The 25,541-nt window shown below is 45.0% G+C and overlaps 1 protein-coding gene across 1 annotated transcript in view; it reads left to right on the top strand.

Moving 5' to 3' along the window:
- The window catches only part of LOC308286075 (capping protein, Arp2/3 and myosin-I linker protein 3-like), a gene marked incomplete at both ends in the record, with an annotated part of 99,902 nt that extends 75,508 nt beyond the window's left edge, over nt 1–24,394 (top strand). The window contains 10 exon segments of the mRNA XM_080727035.1: nt 46–227; nt 3,751–3,830; nt 6,883–7,059; nt 13,425–13,638; nt 14,499–15,324; nt 15,857–15,957; nt 17,779–17,905; nt 23,398–23,469; nt 24,335–24,348; nt 24,350–24,394. Of these exon segments, the coding sequence (XP_080583161.1) occupies nt 46–227; nt 3,751–3,830; nt 6,883–7,059; nt 13,425–13,638; nt 14,499–15,324; nt 15,857–15,957; nt 17,779–17,905; nt 23,398–23,469; nt 24,335–24,348; nt 24,350–24,394 (1,838 nt within the window).
- Nucleotides 24,395–25,541: the final 1,147 nt, after the last annotated feature.

The raw sequence follows: 25,541 nt of genomic DNA, 5'->3' as shown, positions 1-25,541 counted from the left end.
TCTCTCTCTCTCTCTCTCTCTCTCTCTCTACCGTTGCATCATCAGGCCTGTGCGATGACTCCAGCTCGTCGCCTCCCCCGTCCTTCTCCTCGCCGCTCTCCCGCTCGGCATCCTGGGAGGGGCTGTCGGAGCTGCCCACGCAGGGGGTCCCGCTCTGCCACGTGACGCGGGTTCGCCCCCGGCCCCCGCGGAGGCACAGGGGGGGGCATGTCCCCTCCGCCGACATGGTGAGGGTGGGGAGTTGTCAGCCCTTTTATACCCCGCAACATACTGGAGTGTTCTCTCTCTCTGTGTGTGTGTGTGTACACACACAGACAATATATATACAAGAAATCTTGTATGCCCAAACCAGGCCTGGAATTTCATCATTTGGTGTTGTCCATTTTTTTAGGGCACAAAGGCCAAATGCCAGGGCAGGAAGGCCATCAAATAAAACAAGATTTTGGTCCATTGAAAGAATTAATTGAATTTAAGGGTAAAGTCCATTGCCCAAAAAATGGGAACTCAACAAAAGACATGACAAGACAGAGACAGAGGAGAAAGTGGTACAGTCAGCTGGGGCATTAAGGCCACTGTGGCCTTAATGCCATGTTTTGGAAGGGCACAAGGCCAAACTGAGGGGCAACGAAATTCAGGAAATGGAAAAGTAAGCGTGGATCCATCGTAGTTATAGTATTTAGTCACAAGTTCTTGGTTATACTTAATTGGTCCAATATTTACAAAACCCACAGACATACTTGAAGTGATCCCTGGCTAATACGACAAATATGCCTTAATACATTATAATTGTCCTCTATAACTACAATGTAAAATTAAAAACACCTTAAATATTTTATTTCTTCTAGAAATAGCTAATCTTTCACTCAGTAGGGGAAATGCCTGTCGCAAGTTGATGATGTCATAAATGTCATGTGTCATTTTTATGGCATGCATGTGCAAAAAAACAAAACACAAACACATTTGAAATATTGATTTGATGCTCATATTAACCATAGGAAGTATTACGTTTGTTTTCATTTTCACATGCATGCCATAAATTCCATAGGGATAGATCACACTTGACATTTATGACATCATCAACTTGCGACGGGCATTTCCCCTATTGAGTGAAAATTAGCTATTTCTAGAATAAATAAAATAATTGAGGTGTTTTTAATTTTACATTGTAGTTATAGAGGACAATTATAATGTATTAAGGCATATTTGTCGTATTAGTCAGGGATCACTTTAAATAATAAACATAAACACAGCAGATCTACAAGCTCACAACGTGCCACGAAGCAACACGTGAGCACATTTTGCTACTTTTGTGTGACACCGTAGTGTGAGACGAAGTAGGGGATTCATTAGGGAAAGTAGGGAAACATTAATTCACTCATGAATATTCAACGCAGAGGGGAAACCCCGTGGTTTTCCTCCCCCTTCCCCGAGAGCAAAAAAGCTCAAGGGCGGAGATGCGTGAATTATACATACATGTGAAGAATTACCAAGAAGAATGTTTGATATTGCTCACCTACCGGATATGTATGTATTTTTAGGTAGAGACTCTTATAGGTCGACGAGATTCTTATTTAAAGATACATCAAACATAATCCGAGTTGTGACCCTCGCGCGCGCGTGTGCGTGCGTGCGTGCGTGCGTGCGTGCGTGCGTGTGCGTGTGCGTGCGCGTGCGGGTGCGGGTGCGCGTGCGCGTGCGCGTGGGCGTGTGTGTGCGTGTGCGTGTGCGTGTGCGTGTGGGTGTTCCATCCGAAAGATGTTTCCATCCCAGCGCTGAACTAATGGCGGCACAGAAGCTATTTAACTTAATCTATGACTCATGCATAATTCCCATCTCCTGTTTCCAAAGGCCCAGGGTGTGCCCTGTGGGCGTAATGCGACGCTCTTTATTTTATCAGAATTATTCTGGCCTGTATCAAGGAGTACATCCATACAAATTGGATCACTGCAATCAGGTTATGTCATCTCACCTTAGCTGTAGTAGTGCACAGGGGTGTCACAAGGGGGGGGGGGGGGGGGGGAGTGGGACTGAGTTACTAGGGCCCAAGGTGGAGGGGCCTTAATTATTTTATACTTTAGCTATTGAAAAATAGCAGATCTACACGTTCACAGTGCCGCGCTGCGAGCTTGTAGATCTGCTATTTTTTTTTTTTTTTAAGAGAACGTTTGTAACTGTGTAACTTTGTAAATTTTGCTTCTAAGGGGGGGTCCCTGGAACGAAATATTTTGAGATGGGGGTCCGTGGTCAAATACATATCATTTTGGGGGTCCTTCACATGAAAAAGTGTGAGCACCACTGACATAGAAACATAGGTTTTTCAAAAAAACCTTAGAAGGATTTGAAATATTCAAAGACTTGCACAAAATGTCACGATTTTTCAAAAATAGCAGATCTACAAGCTCGCAGCGCGGCACTCGGTGCCGCGCTGTGAGCTTGTATATCTGCTGTTTTTCTAAAGTTAAAGCACCCAGCCAGGGCCCAGAATTTGGTGCGACACGCAGCGACACCCCTGGTAGTGCAGTCCATTAGTGTTATTGAACAGAGCACGTTGTGCAAAAGGAAAGCCGTTCCTGAGTAAATGGACCCTTTCCAGTGTGGACAGAGTGTGAGGCGTCGTGCACGCCGCCGCACACACGTGTTACTGTGATGTGTGCGTGTTTGTGTGTCCACCACACCAGTGGTGTAAAGTAACTAAGTACATTTACTTAAAGGGATATTCCACTTTCAACAGGGAGCAGTGGTAGGGCTTCTCTCCACATACAAACCCATTGTAAATTCAAACTCCATTTTAACCATGATAGATTCATTAAAAACACACATTATTTTTTCTAGTGACTCATTCTACCCTCCTAATACGTGAGCAGGACGTGTTTTTTCGATAACTTTTTTCATTTATTTTTAATAATTATTTGGGAAAATGGAAAAAATGAAATATTATATTATATTATTAAAAATAAATGAAAAAAGTTATGGAAAAAACACGGCCTGCTCACGTATTAGGAGGGTAATATGAGTCACCAGAAAAAATAATGGGTGTTTTTAATGAATCTATCATGGTTAAAATGAAGTTTGAAGTTACAATGGGTGTGTGTGGGGAGAGGCCCTTGCATGGCCTGGAGGGCCTGGTAACATTTACATCAAATATCTAAATATTCAATCAAGCTAATTAAAAACTGTTCAGGGTATTCATAAAAGCCTGATTAGATGATAAAATTACCAAAAGTTGTTTTGAAAGTGAAATATCCCTTTAAGTACTGTACGTAAGTACAACATGGAGGTATTTGTACTCTACCAATTGAGTAGTTCCAATTTCCAATACTTTTACTTATACTCCAGTACCTCTTGGATCCAAATGTTGTACTTTTACTCCACTGCATTTATTTGAGAACTTTGGTTACTAATTACTTTGTAGATTTTGATTATTATTACAAAAACATGCATTAACCACTTCAACCACATATACATTTTGGCCATTTGAAAATAGCCGATCTACAAGCTCACAATGTGTCACGATGTGGCGCATTGTGAGCTAGTAGATCTGGCATTTTCACACACACAAAAAAAGAAACATTTGAAATGGGACATTCTGCATAATGAGTACTTTTATTTTTGGTACTTTAAGTACATTTTGATGCCAACACTTTTGTACTTTTACTCAAGTACATTTTGAATTCCAGACTTCCAGACAGTATTTCTACATTTACTTAAGTAAAACATGCGGGTACTTTTTCCACCACTGTGTGTCCACAGCATTGCAGTGAGAATGGAGCAATAAGTCCTCTGGATGATGGTCTACCAGACTTCTATACCAAAAGAGTGCTCCCAGACAGGTGAGAGTCACGTTTTACTCATTTACTCTTATGCCTTGCAACTTGTGAAGAATTACCCGGAACAATGTTTGATATTGCTAACCTACCGGATATGTATTTTTACACTGAGACTCTCAGGTCGATGAGATTCTTATTTTTTAACCTATTTCGGTCTAGAATTATTTTATGCTTTAACTATTGAAGAAATAGCAGATATACAAGCTCACAGCACGGCACCGAGTGCCACGCTGCGAGCTTGTATATCCGCTTGTAAAATTGTACATTTAAAAGCAAACATTTGTTACACAAATCTCTGGTTCTGGGAGGTCGCTGGAACCACATGTTTTGAGATGGGGGGTCCACGGCCAAATACATGTGATTTTGGGGGTCCCTGACATGACAACGTTTCAGCACCACTGCTTTAGAAGAAGGATTTATAAGACATTTAGAGACTGTTATGTCTTACAACTTACCAGTACACAGTCAAATCTTCAGGGTTCATTTGGTTCCATGGTCTTTGGTCTTCAGAGTTCAATTTACACTGAGGATTCTACGTGTTTCTCCCTACCACTGGTCCCTTTTAGACACGCACGCATGCACACGCATGCACACGCACGCACAGGCGCGCGTGTGCACACGTGCGGCCCACACTACAGCATACATCATCTGATTACACGGTGCCTGTTTTTAATCACATTACATTTATCGTGGAACATATTTCAAGTAAATGCACTCTCTCGCTAAAGCATCGTGTGCCAAGAGGCGTTGCTTAGCAACGCTCCGGCTCCGGTATGAGCCCCAGCGCTAGGAGAGCAAGGGGCTCCGGTATGAGCCCCAGCGCTAGGAGAGCTCCGGTATGAGCCCCAGCGCTAGGAGAGCTCCGGTATGAGCCCCAGCGCTAGGAGAGCAAGGGGCTCCGGTATGAGCCCCAGCGCTAGGAGAGCTCCGGTATGAGCCCCAGCGCTAGGAGAGCTCCGGTATGAGCCCCAGCGCTAGGAGAGCAAGGGGCTCCGGTATGAGCCCCAGCGCTAGGAGAGCTCCGGTATGAGCCCCAGCGCTAGGAGAGCAAGGGGCTCCGGTATGAGCCCCAGCGCTAGGAGAGCAAGGGGCTCCGGTATGAGCCCCAGCGCTAGGAGAGCAAGGGGCTCCGGTATGAGCCCCAGCGCTAGGAGAGCAAGGGGCTCCGGTATGAGCCCCAGCGCTAGGAGAGCAAGGGGCTCCGGTATGAGCCCCAGCGCTAGGAGAGCAAGGGGCTCCGGTATGAGCCCCAGCGCTAGGAGAGCTCCGGTATGAGCCCCAGCGCTAGGAGAGCAAGGGGGATGCTGAGTCTGAGCAGGTCTGACACGATTCAAATGACACACAGCCATGCAACAATGGCAGGCACGTAAGCCCCTGCCTTTTTATCAGTCTGTAAAAAGTGCCCTCTCCAGAGCATGAATGCAGTTTTTACTATGGTGAAACAAATGGATTATGCTTAATGCACGTGGTATCACTCACCGAAAATAGCCGACCTCCAAGCACACAACGCGTCACGCTGCGACGCGTTGTGAGCTTGGAGGTCTGCTATTTTCGTCCCTTTTCTAAATGTCAGCCCCTGCCTCTCTATCATTCTCTGCACGTCCCTGAACAATGGAAATGACTCATGTGTGATTACATGTATTCAGAACATTCAGAACTTAGTCTTTTTTAACATCTCTGTAACTCTCTCTCTCTCTCTCTCTCTCTCTCTCTCTCTCTCTCTCTCTCTCTCTCTCTCTCAATTCAATTCAATTCAATTCAATTCAATTCAATTCAATTCAATTCAATTCAATTCAATTCAAATAGCTTTATTGGCATGAATGTAACAATACAACATTGCCAAAGCATCCCAAAATATAATTTCGTTGTCTCCCCGGGACTCAAACGTACATTATGAATTAACCTCTTAAGCCCTATTTAATAATGAAAATAGCACATCTAGAAACTCACAGTGAGATGTGTCGTTCTTCTTTTGTCGTCGCTTTTCCGGCATCTCAACATTTTGATGTGATTCAGAAGTTCTGATAGGGTTCCTTCGATGCCCTTCCTGCACCCCCAGATGTGACTTGACTCGTTAGGAAAGCCTTTTATAAAGTATATTGTCGTTGTCTGGTGGAAACCTTGTGTGTCCAAAACCGTTCCTTTTGTATTTATCTATACTATAATTTTGCGAATGTCTGAGTGTCTGTCTGTCTGTCTGTCTGTCTGAAACAGCGTTTCTCCTCAGTGGCTGGAGCAATTGATCTGAAATCGCATCACCATTAGCATATGAACACACCTAACATAACTGTGAAGCCCGTTTGTCACTTTCACAAATCGTATGCTGTATATTAGCATTTTTATGGTGTATCTACTATCTATTCTGCATCTAGCATGAGGCACATCTATTCTGCATCTAGCATGAGGCAAAATGTTTAACCAGCTCTGTGTGTGTGTGTGTGTGTGTGTGTGTGTGTGTGTGTGTGTGTGTGTGTGTGTGTGTGTGTGTGTGTGTGTGTGTGTGTGCAGGCAGGCGGGTGTGTGTGCAGGCGGGTGGGCGGGCGGGCTGGGGGGGGGGAGGGGGGACAGTATCTCTGTAGCCATTAAACGAAACGGGTTTCTTACATTGATGCTCCTACATCATGCAAGCACCAGTTAAAGTTACTTTCCATCCCTCATATACTGTGTGCACAGTGCACATCCCATAACCCACACACTGCACATCATTTTGGAGCTCATATCTTTGAACGGGTAAGGGCTAGTCATTTTAAAAATGATTTTAGTTTTGTGCATCTGTCTTATATGATGAGGCAAGGCTTTAATCTACAAAAAATACAAAATAAAAACATGCACATTTTAAACTTGGGGATACAAGGTTTCTGCCCGACAGTGACGAGATATAGAGGCCTATATTTTTTTTTTGTCTTTCTTTTTTTTTGCGTCAGAAGGAGCATGTATTGACCTTTACTCTGTATCTGTACATTTACTGCTGTGCTGCCTCTGGCGCCTGAACTTCCCCCGTGGGATCACTAAAGGTCTCTCTCTCTCTCTCTCTCTCTCTCTCTGGTGTTCACAGCCAGCTCTCCTCGCTGCACAAAGCCCACTCTCTGAGGAGGAAGAAGAGGCGCAACATGTTGGCCATCTTCGGTTTCCGTAAGAACCGCGGCCACGCGCCGCCGGCCAACCAGGGCTCAGAGTCTGGAGGAGAGCTTCACGGCGAGGAGTGTCACACCGTCGCCACGGCACCCACAGGGTTGGTGAAAACACGCCTTCCATCAGTGTTGTTTTCGTCGACTAAAACTATGACGAAAAATGTTTGTTTCACTGATGAAAACTAAATAAAAACTAAATAAAAACTGAGCTGTGATGACTAAAACTAAGACTAAATATTATTGACAATTTCGTCAACAAAATAAAAACTAGACTAAAACGTTAGGGAGGGACTAGTGTAGAAGAGAGTCATTTCATGTTTGGTTGCTCTGAGGTGTTGCGTGCTGAAAATAGCAGATCTACAAGCTCACAACGCGTCGCGTTGCGACGCGTTGTGAGCTTGTAGATCTACTATTTTCAGCACACAACCAAGTGTAAAATCAGTCATTACGATGCCATCAAGGCCTGCCAAAATACATTTCAGTTGACTAAATCAACTGTAGATTTAGTCGCCTAAAATCTTATGATATTCAGTCGACTAAAATTTTACTAAAACTAAAACTTTTCAGGTGACTATATTATGACTACAACTAAATTACATTTTATTCAAAAGACTATGACTAAAACTAAATCAAAATTTGCTGTCAAAAACAACACTGCCTTCCATCTACTGCAACTGGTCGCTGTCCGGCAGAAACCTTGTATCTCCTTATCGCCGGGTTCTTTCCTAAATGTATGCCCTACGCAGGCACGTGCACACATAGACATCAAAGGGGGCTTGAGGCCCTGCCCTGTCTGTAAAAAGTGCCCTCTCCAGACCATGAATGCAGTTTTTACTATGGTGAAAAGAAATGAAAATGCCCTCTTTCTATGCCATACCTGAAGGCAGCATTCAAGAGAATTGTCTTGTCCAAACTCTCCTTAACTCTCCTTGAATGCAGCATCTTACGTTGAAATAATTGCCCTCGCTCAATGTGTAGAAATCCATGCCATTATGCCACATCTCCAGTATTCACTTGATTATGCTTAGTTCAGTGTGTTATCAAGTACCGAAAATAGCCGACCTTCAAGCTCACAACGTGTTGCGCTGCGATTAGGGTTGCCAACTCCCAGAGTTTCAAATACGGGAGCTCCTAATGAAACTTGCGGGTATTTTCGGTTATAAAGTTGGCTAAAACGGATATTTTCCTATATTCAATCATATTTTTCCTTTCACAATATTAATTCGGGTGTCTTTGGGCCACCTAACCTATTACCTTAAAATCATGTAGTGTAGTCGTATATTGTATTTCTCTCAATTTTCCAAAACATATAGCCTAGGTCTACCTGGTTCTTATGTGCCCACTCTCTGGTTACCCAACACTAGTTAAATCATATTGGCATACAGTAATAACCTTTAGGTTTTAAAAACAAAATCAACGCATGCTTAGGTTATTTCACATACCAGCCTGTCTGGGGTCGCTTTAGTTGACTGTTGACCTAGTTCAGTGGTTCTTAACCTGTGGGTCGACCCGGGGGGTCCCCAAATTATTCTTGGGGGTCCCCAGATGATTAACTTAATGTTCAACATTGTTTTCTCACTCAACACTAAACAAACTAACATAATGTTTAAGTGTATAGAGGGTATTTGCACATTTCTAAAGTGACTCAGCCGCACATATACGCATTATTGCGCAAGACTGGCGCAGCCTGATCGTACATATACGCACTAGGTGATTAAAAACGAAATAAATGATAATGATAAAAAAAAAATATCGGCACACCATTTATATCACCAGATCGGCTTACCCAACATATCGGCACACCCCATCTGCTGGAGAGGAGGCGGGGGGACGCTGAGCGGGGGATGGGCGTGTTTTTCTCCTTGAGTTACTGTCTGGACGTAGCCTTTAGCTTAGCAACACTGACGGAGCGGATCGCAACGAAAATGCATGGATTTCCAGTTCATACGGAGATCATTGATTGTGCCCACATTGACGTGCACGAAACGCGCACACGAAGCGTCCCGGGGGAGGAGAAGCCTCCGCCAAATGCCCACTATATCTCAATGGGAAGCGAGACTATTCACTGGTGAGTAAACATTAGCTGACAAAAACAAAACAAAAACAGACACGTGGGACGTGGGGCTGTGCTGATGGCCTGAATGAATGAATGCACTCTAGATCATAATACAATAATAAAAATTCCCGGCTAATCTGAGGACAAGCCATTTCAGCGGAGACTGGGAAAGAGTTAACTCATTCTGTGCCTATCCCGAACATGTTCGGCTTTATTTCAATCCAATACAATTTTTTTTTTATTAATTGACTTACCCTGAGCTGCTTGTAGAGTTGTGGGTGGTCCTGGCTCGTCCTACGCTAGCCAGCTAGCCATTTTACATGGTCCGACGATATATTCCATTAAAAATGGTTTAAAATACATTTTTGAGCCCCCCAATGTTCACCAAATGTTCAGCGCCGCTTCCGGAACGACGTCCAGTGTGCCTATCCCGAACATGTTCGGCTTTTTAATGAAATGAATAAAATGATCCGAGGCCTTCTGAAGCCTGAGCCTAAATTTAAAATCCAGTGTTCCAAATCCGGGTGCCGCCATGCCGGCCGTTAGCCGCGAACGGCGCCGCGAATCGCCGCCGAATCCAATGAAAAACCACATCTTTGGAGGCCCATATCTCTGGATTGTGTTTTTAGGGATGTGGCGCGAGGTTTATTTACAGCGAAATCGCCTAAAAATGATCTTTTAAATGACAAAATGCTAATAGCTATTCTGTAGCCATTTTCATCCGGGACCTTTCCATGACGTGCACGAACGTGAGCACGCGCGTCACTGCAACGTGAGTCCCCGGATGCTAATGCGCTCGCCTATGGGACAAACCCTGGCATTCTTTGGTGCCCTCTAGGGGCTGGCACTGGAAGCGTTAAGGACTTTTAAATACTAAAATGATTAAATTAAACATTGGCCAAATTGTCAAATATTATTAGAGGCAGACATTTTGAAAATAGCAGATCTACATGTTCACAGTAGATCTCCTATTTTCTCAATAGAATCGTGTTATACAATATGTAATTCCTCAACTCTTAGTGCTTGTCAGGGTGGGGGGGGGGGGGGTCCCCAGTTAAAATATGATTATTTTGGGGGTCTCGGCCTGAAAAGGTTGAGAACCACTGACCTAGTTGACCTATTTTTTTTTTTTTTTTTTTTTGCAGTCTACTTAGAAGTGACATCACAAATGTTCCTCACATTTTTATATCTGGGCTCTTTCATGGTTCTCTCTTGTTCTAACCTGACTGCGCCAGATAATGGCAGCAGTGTGTATGCCTGGCTGCATACCGCTCTGCTTTACCATCATCTGGGACCGTTCGGGCAGACTCGATGTAAGGGGCGGGCCATTTTTTCAAATTCTTTAGCAGGTGATTGGATGGGGCCGTCTCTCTATCACAGTCTGGGAGTGCCAACTCCAACCACTCATCCGCCTCCTGGGTTTCCACGTGGTCTGCAATCAGACTCTATTGGTTCAGAGCCGCTCAGAGCCCGCCCGTAGCTGCCGCTGATTGGTCCGGCCCGGGGCTTTACGAGTGTGATCAACTCTCCCAGAGAGATCTCAGATGGTAAAGTAGGGCGGTACGCACTACTGCCACCATCTGGCGTTACCATTTTTCCTTGTGAGGACAAAAGCAGCTACAGCAGTCCATAAGGATTGTGGAAAACAACAGTAAATGTGTTGATGCTTTTGATTGAAGAATTTATTAGAAGTTTGCAATAGAAAAAAGTACAGTTTCATGACAGTACAAATCACTGGTACAAGGTCAAGGTCATGCGAGACCAGGGGGCTACAGTAATGGCTGCCAAAGCACAGAACGTGTGTGTGCACAGATGTAGATGACAGCCGGCGTCCAAAAAAAAACATTGGTACCCAACCAAATGGTGACAAACTGACAACTCAGCTCTGTGATTGGAAATGAACAATGCGTTCCATGAGATATAAACAGAATAAAGACACTAGACTTCAGCACGGTAGCTCGTGTCAAACTTGTGCTTTGATGTTTAACCACCGGGGACGTGATACTGCGTGACACGTTTGTCATCTCTCTGCCATTTGATCACACATTGCTCAGTTCATGCGACAGCGACTTATTGTGTTCAAACACATGGGCTTCTCACTCTGTCAAAGCTCTGGACTAAAATAGTAAGGTGAAACGGTTATTGTGTCGGCTCTGGCGGGGATGAGGAAAACCGTGACAGCTGAGTTATGCACTTCCGTTCTGCCTCGTGACAAACTGTGTCACATCTCGAGACAATAAGTAAGCCATGGTTTAGTCCCGGTGGGAATGTCTGACTTTAGAAAAAAGGATTGGATTCCACGTCGTTCACAATCCTGTGGTCCACACATACAGGGGCGTCAATTGGGTATGGCAGGGGTATGCAGCTGCCATACCCTGGGTCCAGGGGGGAGAATACAAGTTACTTTAAAATATAAATCCATGAATGTCTCATTGTCTATCTGTGCTGGTTATGTTGTTAAATTACATTAAAGGGACTACACCATGAATTTTCATTTTTCCAATTTTTTTGTATTTTCTTGGTGTCCCACCAGCAACTTCTATCCTCACAAAGTCCTATTTCTGACCATTGTGTCTTTCTCAGTTTATGGGCAGATCTATGTTAGCATGTCTCAGAACGGTCCTGATTGTGAAATGTCAGATTTGTGATGTCACAAGGCCTGAGAAGGAGGCAGGAGGAGCTGGGAGAGGGTTGGGGAGGGGTGGGCAGGCCTGAGAAGGAGGCAGGAGGAGCTGGGAGAGGGTTGGGGAGGGGTGGGCAGGCCTGAGAAGGAGGCAGGAGGAGCTGGGAGAGGGTTGGGGAGGGGTGGGCAGGCCTGCTGAGCAGGAGGTGGGGAGGAGTGTGGGGCCAAAACTGGCTCAATAGCGCAGTCCTCCCACTCAGGACAAGGTGGTACTGCAGCTGAAAATGCTCTGAAAGCCAGGCAGAAATGACAGGGGCTCTGTATTCAGGAGTGGTAATTTAGCCTCAAACCTTTTCAAAAACGTTTTTGGGACACAAACAGTGTTATATAAATTATTTTTAAATGCATGGTGTAGGACCTTTAAAATAACTACACATACTACTATTCTCCCCATCTTGACAGAATAGTATATTCCCAGGTTCCGCAGGTCAGGTGCAATGCATTATTGTTAATTGTGGCACATTTACTATATTATGTCAAGTTTAGCTGCACTTGAACAACTGTTCCAGACTGCCATATCCAGCCCAAGAAACCATAGACATTTTGGGGGGGAAAAATAGAATGTACTTCTTAAAATAAATGTATCATGCCTGTTGCTAAGGTATGGCAACATGACTGGTGTCTTGCACGCGCACCTTCGCGCGCGTGCAAGACACCAGTCATTTTGCCATACCTTCCTTTTTCTGAACTGACGCCACTGCACACATACAATTTTAATATTATGTGATACTCAGATTCTCTCCTCCACTCGGAGCCACTTGAGGCTAATACAACCATGATGTGTTCTGGGAGGGAGTTTAACTCAGCCATTCCCAACCTGCGGGCCGGGGTCCACCCATGTGACGACTTAACTGTTCAGGGGTCAGATGGGTGGGCTGTGAAGGCTTGCCAGATTTTCCAGTGTTCCCTGATGCAGAAAAGGTTGGGAGGCACTCAGGGAATGTTAGAGAGGCAAGGGCCTTTTGGTGAAAATATCGAAAATAGCAGACCTCCAAGCTCGCAAGATCGGCTATTTTTGGTGTTTGATACGACACTGAACAAGGCACTGAGTTTGAACAAGGCAATTCTCTTGAATGCTGCCTTCAGGTATGGCATGGAAAGGAGGGCATTTGCATTTCTTTCACCATAGTAAAAACGGCATTCATGGTCTGGAGAGGGCACTTTTTACAGACGGATAAAAGGGCAGGGGCTCAAGCCCCCTTTGATGTCTATGTGTGCACGTACCTGGAGCCACTGGTTTAAGGATCAACCTAACTTTCAAGGACGTGCTGGCCATTGGGAAAAGCGGGACAACTCCCGAACGGCCGGTTCATTCCCGGCCGGTCCAGGCCGGCCATTAGGGAAAAAAAAAAAAAAAATGTCGGCTTTTGTTCCATTTTGGGGGCTGGGCGGCCAACAAAGTAAATCGTCACTGTCGGGCAGAAACCTCGTATCTCCAAGTTTCAAATTTGTACATTTTTTTGCAAAGCAAAGCCCTGCTTCATCATACAAGGCTGTCGCACAAAAGTAGTGAAAACAGCAGATCTACAAGCACACATCGCCTCGCGGTGCGAGGCGTTGTGTGCTTGTAGATCGTCTTTTTAAAATGATAAATACAAAACAAACGGTTTTGGACATACAAGGTTTACACCCGACAACGACAAAATATAACTCATGTAATTAGGGTTACTCGCTGAATCAGGGGCCCAGCACGTCCCTGCTAACTTTAACCGTCTTGCCTCTCACAGCACAGCCACAGAGAATGTGTACACGCTGCTGCAGCCCCCGAGGCCTGCCGCCGCGCGAGTCGGGTCCCCTGGGGCCGCCGGGGCTGATGGGAAGGCGGATGATCAACAGGGGGACAACCTGCTGGCTTCGAGTTCGCCGCTGCCACCACCGGTGCCTGGCATCCCACATCCAGGCATGGGAGGAAGCCACCACCCCTTCTACACCCCCAAAAAGGTACCTCTCTGTACTAGAGTAGAACCATTGGCTCTCAAAGTGGGGTCCTTGAGGGAGTTCCTGGGGGTCCACGGCAAAATGAGGAACACATTAACCTATTCTATACTTCAATGTGGTGTGAGCACGTACAAAAAACTCTGGCAAGTCTTGATACATCTTCTCTTATGGGGGATCCCTGGTACGAAATCTTTTTCACGGCCAAATACATACAGTACAGTATTAACACTTTAGGTGCCTTAGAGAGAGATCTCCGTTTTAGGCTAATAATGATACACTTATGTGCCAGCGTTTTCAGTGTTTTTAACGTGTTTTTCGAAGGCGATGTGAGCGACACAGTGTCGTTGCTTCCGTGTTGTTGTAGCTACGCCCAGGCACCACTTCAATGCATGTGGACAGGGCCTTGTGGCGCTGTGGAAACTTAGAACAGGAGGAAAGCACTCTTCTTCTGCAGAAAAATAATGGGACGAATGGGGAACTGATGTTTTGTTTCTGGGTTATTTTGTCTCCTAGCATCTCCAAGCAGCCGAGGAGCGATCAACGGATACACAACAACAGCGATATTAATACGCTTATTAGATAAAGATACTAAGACGGAGATCTTCGTTTTTGGCACAACTTTTAGACTAAATTAAAAAAGTCTGGGCAGCAGTCTGGCGTTGTTCCTTGACACGACCATTTTTGAGAAACACTGCTGTAGGCTTGGGGAGGGGAGGGCGGCAGTGGCTCTGGAGGTAGAATGGCCGGTGAATGTAATTGGATAAAGGCGCCATATAAATGCACCATTTATGGCATTTACCATTTACTTGTGTTGAGCGTGGTTATTTTATTTGGCCTGATGTTTGCCTGTTTGCCTCTAACAGAGAAGTGAAGCGGACACGGGGCTCGAACCCAAGGAACCGGACAGACAGCGGGCCGAGGACAAGCAGCCGGACGGCCCGTGGGCAGATGGCCAACCCTCAGACAGGCAGCGGGCGGCGGAGGGGAGAGCGAGCGAGCGGCCGCCGGAGAAACACGCGGACCGACAGCCGTGGCTGGACGACCGGCCGCCGCCGGACAGAACCCAGGCCAAGGCGGCGGTGGACCGGTTCTGGACGGAGAGCCGGCACCCGGACCGGCCCGCCGAGAAGCAGTGGACGGTGGACCGGCACACGCAGCGGCAGATCGACAGGAAGATGGAGAGGCAGTGGACCATGTGCCGGCCGCTGGACAGGGCGTGGTCGGAGAACAGGCCCACGGAGCTGGCCACGGACAGACAGTGGACGGAGAACAGGCCCACGGAGCTGGCCACGGACAGACAGTGGACGGAGAACAGGCCCACGGAGCTGGCCACGGACAGACAGTGGACAGAGAGCCGACACCCGGCCAGGAAGCCCGACAGAGCCGTGCAGCACCTGGCCCAGAGGCCGCTGCCGCCCTACCCGGCCGACAGGACCCCTTCGCCCAAACAGGACACGGAGCCGCCACTGAGACACGCGGAGGCCGCGGCCTCGGAGCCACAGCAGGACGCCCCGGTGGACAGGCGGACGTGTTCGGACACGCTGGGAGGGCAGGCGGAGGGGTGGAGGGCAGGTGGAGGAGGAGGAGGAGGCAGAGCCGTTCCCTGTCCCACTAAACCTGACCCTCCACCTCAGAGCAGCAAGCCCAGCCTGTCCAAGCTGAGACAGAGGCATCGACTAGAGAGTTCAGGTAATAGGACAGGGCACTGTACAATCTCCAGTGTTAAAGGGGGTGTAAAGTACATAATGTTTTTGTTATTGTTTTTGTAAAAATGTAAAGCTTTATATTCATTGCTATAGAGTGTCTATTCAGTAACAGGGGTCGTTGTGTCTCTCCACCGCTTTAGTAAACATAAAATATATTTTCGGGTCAGTATACCAATCTTTGGGTGCGTTTGGAAATGCGCACCGGATGTGTGCTCAGTTTAGTGATGTAAAATAAGATATCTGAACGGCGACATATACTGTATGTTATATGCGCAAAATTAATGTTGCGAGATTTTCCCAGGATGAAACAGTGTGGTTATCCCTTTGTCATCCGAGGAAAGTATATTGTGTCCGTAGGCGGTGCCTTGACAGCCGCGGCTTGTGATTGGCTGAACCACAGTTACTGGAGGGGGGAGGGGGGGGGGGTTCCAGGCTTTTCTTTCTTGAATGAAATGCCTGGATCTCGAGGCTACACTTTTCCTACTTTTCAGTCCTCTCTCTGGTCTGTGCCGTAGGTGCAGAGGAGGAAGGAGACGCAGAGAGGGATCCTGGGAAGAGCGAGAGGAAAGAGAAGGGCAGAGAGCCAGAGGGTCAACCTCCTCCCATTCCAGAGAAGGTGAGCGTCATCTTCATACAACCAGGCAGGGGCGTCACACCAAATTCTGGGCCCCGGGTACAAGGATTCACTGTGCGGGGCCCCTGTGCTTTAACTATTGAAAAATAGCAGATATACAAGCTCACAGCGCGGCACCGAGTGCCGCGCTGCGAGCTTGTAGATCTGCTATTTTTGAAAAATCATGAAAATCTTTGAATATTTCAAATCCTTCTGAGTTTTTTTTTTTTTTTTTTTTTGAAAAACCTATGTTTCCATGTCAGTGGAGCTCAAACCTTTTCATGTGAAGGACCCCCAAAATGGTATGTATTTGGCCACGGGGTGACGGAACCCCATCTCAAAATATTGAGTTCCAGCGACCCCCCAGAAGCAAAATTTGAGTTACAAATGTTCGCTTAAAAAATACATGTATTCAAAGATTTGCACACATTTTCACGACTTTTCAAAAATAGCAGATCTACAAGCTTGCAGCGCGGCACTCGGTGCCGCGCTGTGAGCTTGTATATCTGCTATTTTTCAATAGCTAAAGTATAAAATAATTAAGGCCCCTCCAGCACCTAGTTTGACCCCTCACATGCTACTTAAAGCAGACGTATTCTTTTATTTTTATTTTCCTGTATAGTGAAGTCGATGGGAGAGACAAATGTCCATAACCTTTTTTCGCAATGTTTCCCGGCAGAGCAGGCCTCTCATTCTGTGTACCTTTAATGACCAAATGAATAGAAAAAACAAAAATAAAAAGTATGTCATGACGTCTGAGCTTTTGGGCCTGTGGCTCCCCGACTATGGGGTTGATTTTTCTTTCCTCCCAACTGCAAGAGGGTCATGGACATCTTCAAGACCTTTATCTTTTTTTCTTCTTTTTTTTTGCATCCCAGTTGCCAGCTCCCTGTTTCCTGTCTCCTCTGTGTTCTATCAATAAAGGCTGAAAAGCCCCCAAAACATCTTAACCCTTAAGTTCTGTTCAGATTCACTACACCTTCGTTCTGTTCGGGTCAATTTGACCCGGTGGATATTTGGTTTAAAAAAAACAACACTAATATAAATTTTAACTTAACAAATCATCATGATACATTGACTTTGACTCAATACCAAACAATTCATATGATATATTTGGTAAATGTTTGCATTTCTGCTTTGCTCTATCACATTAAACACTGAAAGAGCTAGGCGTTTTTACCGATTTAGCTGAAATCCATGTAAAAAAAACTACTTCATTTAATACTGGGCAATATTGCTCATGCTTATAGGAAGGGGGGGAGGGTTCGGAATGGGGCTTCGGAAGGGGGGTGTTAGAAGTGGGGGTGACTGTGTGTCTGTGTTTTGGCATAATACTGTGTATTTCTGTGCTTTCGGGTCAAAATGACCCGAACAGCACTTAAGGTTCAAAAAATATGAGGGGGGTGTAGCATGGGTGTAGTGCAAAAATATTTTTTTTACATGTTCATCTCAGAAGAATCTTTAAGGCCAGTGAGTTTCAGGTGGAAACATTTTTAACTTCTACCTTTTTTTTCCAAATGAAAATGTAAAACGGGTCAAAATGACCCGAACAGCACTTAAGGGTTAAAAAAAAAAGTAAATGGATGAAGTCGTCCTTAGTATTCAAAAGTACATGCATTTAAATAATACTTATGGAACTTGTTAAATAAGCACCGATTTACAATAACAACACGCTCTTATTCCAATTGCTCAAAGTCATACATAATTCAGATTGTTGCTGGCATTGCCTTCCTGTGAGGTGCAGCCTGTTCACCGGTGCTGTCATTTTGTCCCTGTGCATGCTGTGCCCCGTACCTCTGCATCCTGCCCTGACGGGACGAGCAGCCAAAGACCTCGTCATACGTGACGTTTCCAAAGGACTCGGCCGGGGAATGGGACCTGCCCCCCCCTCCTGTGCCACCTCCTGTCGGCAGGCCCGCGCTGGGGATGTCTGAGCGAGCTGCCAGCCAAGGTACGCAGAGAAACAACACTCATCTCCTGTGATATCAGTCACACACTTACACATATCATAAAATGCGTTGTTTGGATTAAATGTACTTACTGTATTGTGTTTAAACCTCTTTAACCACTTTCAACCCGGCATCCCTATTTTGTTTCAAATATTTTTTATTGTCAAGCACTTTCAAAATTGTCAAGCATTTTCAAAACAAACAGTAAAAACTGTGTTAGCCGGGCAGATAACAGAAATAATCGTTCACTTGCGGATACAAGCACCAAAATTGGCACACATACTCCTTAGGAATTGCTCTTTTCATAAAACCATCTGGCCAAATCAAATTCCAAGATGGCGGCCATTTTTCAAGATGGCCGCCATTGAATATACAGTAATCTTGCATTCCGCAATAAAATACCATAGACCTGTCCTATTTGAATGATCTTGGTGTCAAATCATACATTTTTCACTATGTAGAATCCAAATTTGGACCCATGGACTTACTCACTGGCTTCCTTGTACCATATATCAGTCCCGGAATCCTAATATTCTGCTAAATTAGAGGTTTGTTATGTCTGACTCGGGTAAAATGGGTGGTAGTGTATATCTTAGTATTGTTAGAGGTTTATAGTGTGTATGTGTGTGTGTGTGTGTGTGTGGGGGGGGGGGGGGGGGGTAATGTAGTAACTCAACAGAGCGGATTTCAATGCACAGCGGCTGACGCGGCTAAAATGCATGGTAGATATAATAGCGCCGTGGGATCACTCTTTGTCTAGTCTCTATTCTTCGACCTTCTCGACTTGGGTAACCCTGCCAGGAGTACAGGTGTACAAGACTCCTGCCGACATAGCTCTGGGGGTCATGGAGACACGCAAACTGCCTCACCACGATAAGGTGATGATCCCGTCGAGGCAGGAGGTAATTTTTTTTTTTGTCTTTTCTTTTTTTTTTTTTATCTAGGGCCTAGGCAGTCAGGGCCGTGCTTACCATACAGGCAAAATAGGCAGCCGCCTGGGGCCCCTCACAGCCTGGGGGCCTCATGAGATTATTATTATTATTTTATTTTTTAACCAACATGGCCATCAGGGGGCCCCAGTTGAGCTCTCAACTGTGAGACAGAGAACAGTTGAAGTGAGGGTGAGGGTTAACATTAGCTCATTAGAATCTGAAAAGAGCGTGGCTCTCAAAGGTGTGACCAGAGAACAATGGTCCTGATTACCCAAGCGGTTCTTTTGTGTCTGTTCTGTGATGTCACGTACATTACTTTAACTTTAAGAAGGATCGATGCGGGGAATGGATACATTATTTCTAAAGTGTGTGTATATATTTATATTTAGGGCCCCCATATTTATATATACATATAATATATGTGTATCAATTCCATTTCATTTTGGGGGCCCCAGATAGTTTGAAGTGGGGCCCGGGATGAGATCAATATAAAAGAAGGGTAAAAAGGGCCTTAACATGAAATGTGATGTTTAACTTGAAATACTTTCACAGGGTTTACTCTTAAAGATGGCACGCATAGTTTGTATACTGTTTATTTATATTTAACATTTTGAGGGGCCCAAATATATCCATTTGGGGCCTCTCAATCTCTCAAACAGAAACACCCAGGGGGCTCCATGAGTTATCGTCAAATATAAATAAACAGTAAAAAGGCCCTTAACATAGTCATGTAATGTATGTGTTTAACTTCGAATGTCACAAGTTACTTTAGTCTCCTTAAAAATATAAACAAGATTTATACTGTATATATTTATATTTAACGTTTTGAGGGCCCCCAAATTCATTTGGTGCCCCACCAGCTCTCAAACGCAAGCTCTCAATACCCTCATATATAAATAGTAAAAGGGCCCTTAACAAAAGGCTGTTAACATGGTCATGTAATGTAATGTTTAACTCAGTATTCTTATTCTTATTACTTTACCTGTCCTGTGTTAGTTGCTTCTGGTGAGAGAAGTTGAAGCTCATGCTTTATCTTCTATATGTCTAACATTGTGGCCATCCATAGCTGAGTGGTTAGTGAGCCTGCCAAGGGAACCAGATCCCTGGTTGTCACAGGTACGATTCCAGGCCAGGTTAGCAATGTGTTGCAGTGTCCCTGAGTAAAACACCCAACCCGTTTTCTCCCTCCTCTTATTATTTTCTCTGGAATTCTTTTGAAAAAGTGCTAGAGTTTATAGGCTATTAAACTTGTGTTATTAAAAAATATATATATATATATATATATATATATTTTTTTTTTTCAAATAATTAAAAGCTAAAATATAGGAAACAAAACATAAGGGAGTATTTATTCGCGACCCCTAGAAATTGGTCTGCGACCCGCATATGGCTCCCGACCCAGGGGCCTCAAACTGGGGTTTGCCTGGGGCCTCCAAATCGCTAAGCACGGCCCTGTAGGCAGTATAGTACAATAGTATAGTAGGCCTAGACTACAACGCTTCTAAACCTCGCACCTGCAGCTGCACAGTGCCGTGCAGGTCAGACCAAAGCGAAAGCATTTGCATCGACTGCAGCATTCCAACTTGCATCCACACTTGGTCAGCTGCTGGCAACTCTCTGCAATGGGTGGGAGCTCAGTCCAATCAATCTGCCACAGATCTCCTTTCTTGGTCCAGCCCCAGTTGTCAGGAGTCTGCATTTCTGGTTGACATACTGTTGATTGACTCCAGATGCAGGCCGCTTGATAGGAAGCGCGCTTCACATGTTGCTTCAGTGCTGCTTGTGTTGGAGGAATGGCTTCGTATGGCCTCTGCTTCCGAGCAAACAAGTCCAACCTTGCATCATTGACACCTTCAGCTGTGCTGGATCGGTCGTACATCATGACCACAAACTTCTCCAAGGTTTTCAGGTCTTCATCATCCACTACAGGTGGGTAATGGCTGAGTTTGCTGAAGACACCGGAAGCCTCATCACAAACATTCCAGGTTTGCCACGCAGACTTCTTCCCCTTTCCGCGGAATGCTGAAACAACATCGCAGCCAGTGAAGGCATGGAAGAAGAGCATCCCTTTGCTCTTTTCTGCAAGGGTGCAACACAGGTCATGAACAGAATCCACTTTAAGTTCTGTCTTTGGCCAAAGGCAACCCACTGCCCAGCCCTGAGGCTCATAGGGCAGGAGTCTATGTCCTGTTTCTGTGAGGCTGCTTGATGTACATTAAGTACCCCTAGTGGACATGATAAGATGTATGACAAGGTCCATATATGGAGTTCCCTGATGTCTTCAATATTAAGCCCATATCTAACAGGACTTCATATGGGAATGCCCATATATGGAGGCCACATTGGCCACATACCACACTAACAGAATCCATATATGGCCAAGACAGATGGCCAAGACAGCCCATATCTGTGTGACTGGTTCTACAGACAGGGATCTCCATGTATGGGCATAAAAGGGTATGTTGTCAGTTGTCATGGACATCATAGTACTTTCACATAACAAATAACTGAGTAAGCATGTTTGGGCTCTCACAGCATATCTCCATATACAGTACATGGATCTCCATATATGGGTACCAGGGGGTCTCCATATATGGGTAACAGGTCCGATACATCACTGGCCAGATGGCAAAGAATTGGCACCCTGAGGCATCTAACTAGTAAATAATACTGAGAATACTAATAAACCATCAAGTACACTACATAAACCCAGGATACATAAAACTATCAGTTTCTAATATTATTCTTGCAAGAATAGGGCTGAAACAGCCGTTTGGATGGCCCCCTGTAGTAACGCTGAGGACACCTGGGGGTCCCGGACCCTGTGGAAGACCCCTGGTATTAGCTACAGAGCCCAGGTACAGGTACAAAAGCTTTTATGCTTCAATTATGATCTAATTTGACACTGTTCTGGAGCAGGAGCAGAGCAAGGACTGTACTGAGATAGGCTCAGGGGTCATTCCGGGGGTCCCAGGTGAGGAGAGACCCCCACCAAAACTCATAAAGGTTATTCTGGCTGCTTCAAAAGTGCAATATATGAACTTAGAATGTTTTAAAACCTTCAAAACAACTCTAATATTATGAAAATTGGACATTAACTGGCTGGCATACTGTTCTGCGATAGATGACCCCCCAGAAAGGGGGCTGGGGTCAGGAAAATCTGACACCCATCATTTTCTGACAGTTTGGTCCCTATAAAAGCCAAAGCAGTAAAAAAATACATTTTAGCAAAGAAATCCTTAGAAGTACACTTATCACACTAGGTAGTAACTCAGAGGACCCCCAGGGGTCCCGAAGCCCCTGTGGAAGACCCCTGGTATTTGTTACTACTTTTTTTTTTTTTTTTTTAAGAAAAAAGGTTTATGCTTCAATTATGATCTAATATGACATTGTTCTGGAGCAGGAGCAGAGCGAGTACTGAGAAAGGCTCAGGGGTCCATCTGGGGGGTCCCAGGTGAGGAAAGACCCCAACCAAAAGTCAGAAAGCTTATTCTGGCTGCTTCAAAAGTGTAATAAATGAACTCAGAATGTTTTAAAACCTATAAAACAACCCTAATAATAAGAAAATTGGACATTAACTGGCTGGCGTACTGTTCTGGCAGGTCCCAAACTAGATGACCCCCAGAAAGGGGGTGGGGGTCCGGAAAAGTTGACACCCATCATTTTCTCATAGTTTGGACTCTATAGAACCAGGATCTGCAAAAAGATCAATTTTAGCACAAAAATCCTACGGGAGCAGTTTTTTGGACGCATCGCACCACACTATTAGCAGAATATTAAGATTCCGGGACTGATATATGGTACAAGGAAGCCATTGAGTAAGTCCATGGGTCCAAATTTGGATTCTACATAGTGATAAATGTATGATTTGACACCAAAATTATTCAAATAGGACAAGTCTATGGGATTTTATTGCGGAATGCAAGATTACTGTATATTCATTGGCGGCCATCATGAAAATTGGCCGCCATCTTGATTTTTTTTTTTTGGCCAGATGGTTTTCTGAAAAGAGCAATGCCTAAGGAGTATTTGTGCCAATTTTGGTGCTTGTATCCGCAAGTGAACGATTCACCTGTAATATGCACTTTATCTGCCTCGCTATGTTCTCTTTCGTGTTCGAGACTGACTCTCCACTACATATTTACAATATGTATGGGAACTGACCCACGGGCAGTAGACATGGAATATCTCTTTAAGACACATCACCTGTGTTGGCCCTGCCCTGATTAGCAATCAGTGGGGTATTTAAGCCCCACCCGAGCAGGGCCACCTTGATTAACTTTTGATTGGAACGGATTTCGGAGCGGCTCTTGTGGAGAGTCAGTCTCTCCACTCAGAGAACCTGGGTTACAATGTAACCTTCCGTTTTATATGACATGACATTTGACATACAGTATGACATGACCCACGTGACATTTGACAATGTACATAACACAGGTGACATACAGTATGACATGACCCACGTGACATGTGACATACATAACACAGGTGACGTACAGTATGCCACGTGACATAGGACCTGACATGTGTGACTTACTGTATGTATGTATCTTAATGTGCAGGAGATGAAGGAATGAGGCCTCAGGCTCCAGTCAAACCACAGAGGAACAGAAAGGCCATGTCTTGTGATGCAGGTACAGAATAATGTCAAGTCTCCTGTATGTTACTACCATAGATATAAATAAATACCATAGACCAGGGGTCTTCAGCGGGGGGTTCGGGACCCTTAGGGGGTCCTCAGAGTTACTACAGGGGGTCTGTGTGATAGAAACTTGTTTTTTCCCCTTTTTTATATTAACCACTTGAACCTTAGCAAAGAGCTTTAGAGGGGTAAAATAGCAGACTAAGTACAGTGAAAGGTCAAGTTTATTAAGTATTGCCGGTTCAAGTGGTTAAATATCTGAAAACCCACATTAACATGAATCCAAAATATACTGATAATCGTGCTGTCAAACGATGAAACCATATGGAATCTATGATAAGGTTGTGTGGGTCCCTGCTTCATCTCGCTCTCAACTAAGGGGTTCTTGGCCTGAATACGTTAAAGACCCCTGCCATAGACATAGATAGACATAGATAAATGTCTGTGTTGCAAGGTGTTAAAAAAAAAGAAAAAAAAAGAAAACATTTTGTAAATATGTGTCCTACGTATCATTCATAACATAACTATCATTTCTATAATTTGTAACAAACTAAACCATGTGAAAATAAGGTTGAGAATTTATGTTTGAGTTATGATTATTTTAATCAGGAAGAGACTAGAGCTCCTGTTTCAATAGACGTAAATGTGTTAGGAATCATATACAGTAGCAGCCGCGATGACACATCAAAGCAGCGGCCAATAAGGTATCTATCTACAGTATGTGTATCTATGGTTACTACTGCTGTTGTTGAAATGTATCCATCTTGGTTGTACATGTGTATGTGTGGATGCTCATTAATCTGTGTGTTACACATCTGTATCCGATTGTTAATGTTTCCTGTCCTTATTTGTCTCAGGCACAGAAAGGGACAGCCCTAATAACCTTGAGAGGCCCCCAAATCGCAAACCCCCCGTGAAAAAACCTAGACTGCCCCAGAACAGAAACAAATCACTGGATATGTCTGGTACTTGTCTCTTATATACCGTACATGTATTTATGTTCTTTCCTGTGTGTGTTGTTTGTGACCAAGTATTCCTATTTTTGCAGACCCACAAGTAGCATGAGGGATAGGGTCATGTTATGGTCAAATAAGATCTTTTGAGTTAGGGTTACATTTAGGTAAGGTATGGGGTTAGAATTAGGCATTTAGGGCATAGGTTTAGGGCGAAGGGGTTTGTTATGGTTATGGTAGGCTTTAAGATTAGGGATTTTGAGGTTAGGATTAGGATTGTGTTAGGCTGGGTCAGCAATTTAGGTATAAGTAATGAATGGTTTGATGTCCCCACTAGGATAGTGGTACCTTGTGACGTGTGCGTGCAAGTACTGTAGGCTGTTTTTGTTCTGTTTGTGTATTGTATTGTGTATATTACTGCTTTCACAGCCTGTGTTAGCAATGATAATAATTGAGGCTATGTTCCATCATGACATGGAACGCATAATAGCAAAAGAGAGACGCATTCTGCCTAGTCCCGGAAAAGACGCGCTGTGATTGGCTGGTGTCGCTTTGACTTACAACCGCACAAGGCTCCTCCCCTACGCGAGGCTTTTCCTCCCCTACTAATACAGACCGAACGGCCCTTCCCAGCACTGGCCTCTCAGTGGCCTAGTTATATCCATGCACCCCGGGTTCGCATCCTGCTTGTGCCACTTTTTTTCTGCCACCGCGGACAACTTTTTTTTGTGGCAACAAAGTATAATTATTATCCATGACAGAGGCGTGCCGTCTCAGGCGACCTTGAGCCCCGTGAGGCCCCGCCAAGCGAGCGGCAGCGAGCGAGTCGCCGGGCCGAGCGATGCGCAGGGTGGGGGTTGGCAGAATGCGGCTTCATATCGCTATCATGCTCATGGAACAGACATTAGCCCCCTTTCCACTGCAAGGTGGAACCAGAACTATCATGCTCATGGAACAGACATTAGCCCCCTTTCCACTGCAAGGTGGAACCAGAACTATCATGCTCATGGAACAGACATTAGCCCCCTTTCCACTGCAAGGTGGAACCAGAACTATCATGCTCATGGAACAGACATTAGCCCCCTTTCCACTGCAAGGTGGAAACAGAACT

The sequence above is a fragment of the Nannobrachium achirus genome, assembly GCF_963921795.1.
Source record: "Nannobrachium achirus genome assembly, chromosome: 1".
In the NCBI taxonomy this organism is placed as follows: domain Eukaryota; kingdom Metazoa; phylum Chordata; class Actinopteri; order Myctophiformes; family Myctophidae; genus Nannobrachium; species Nannobrachium achirus.
Note: the sequence above shows the minus strand (reverse complement) of the source record. Positions and strands in the feature narration are given on the sequence as shown.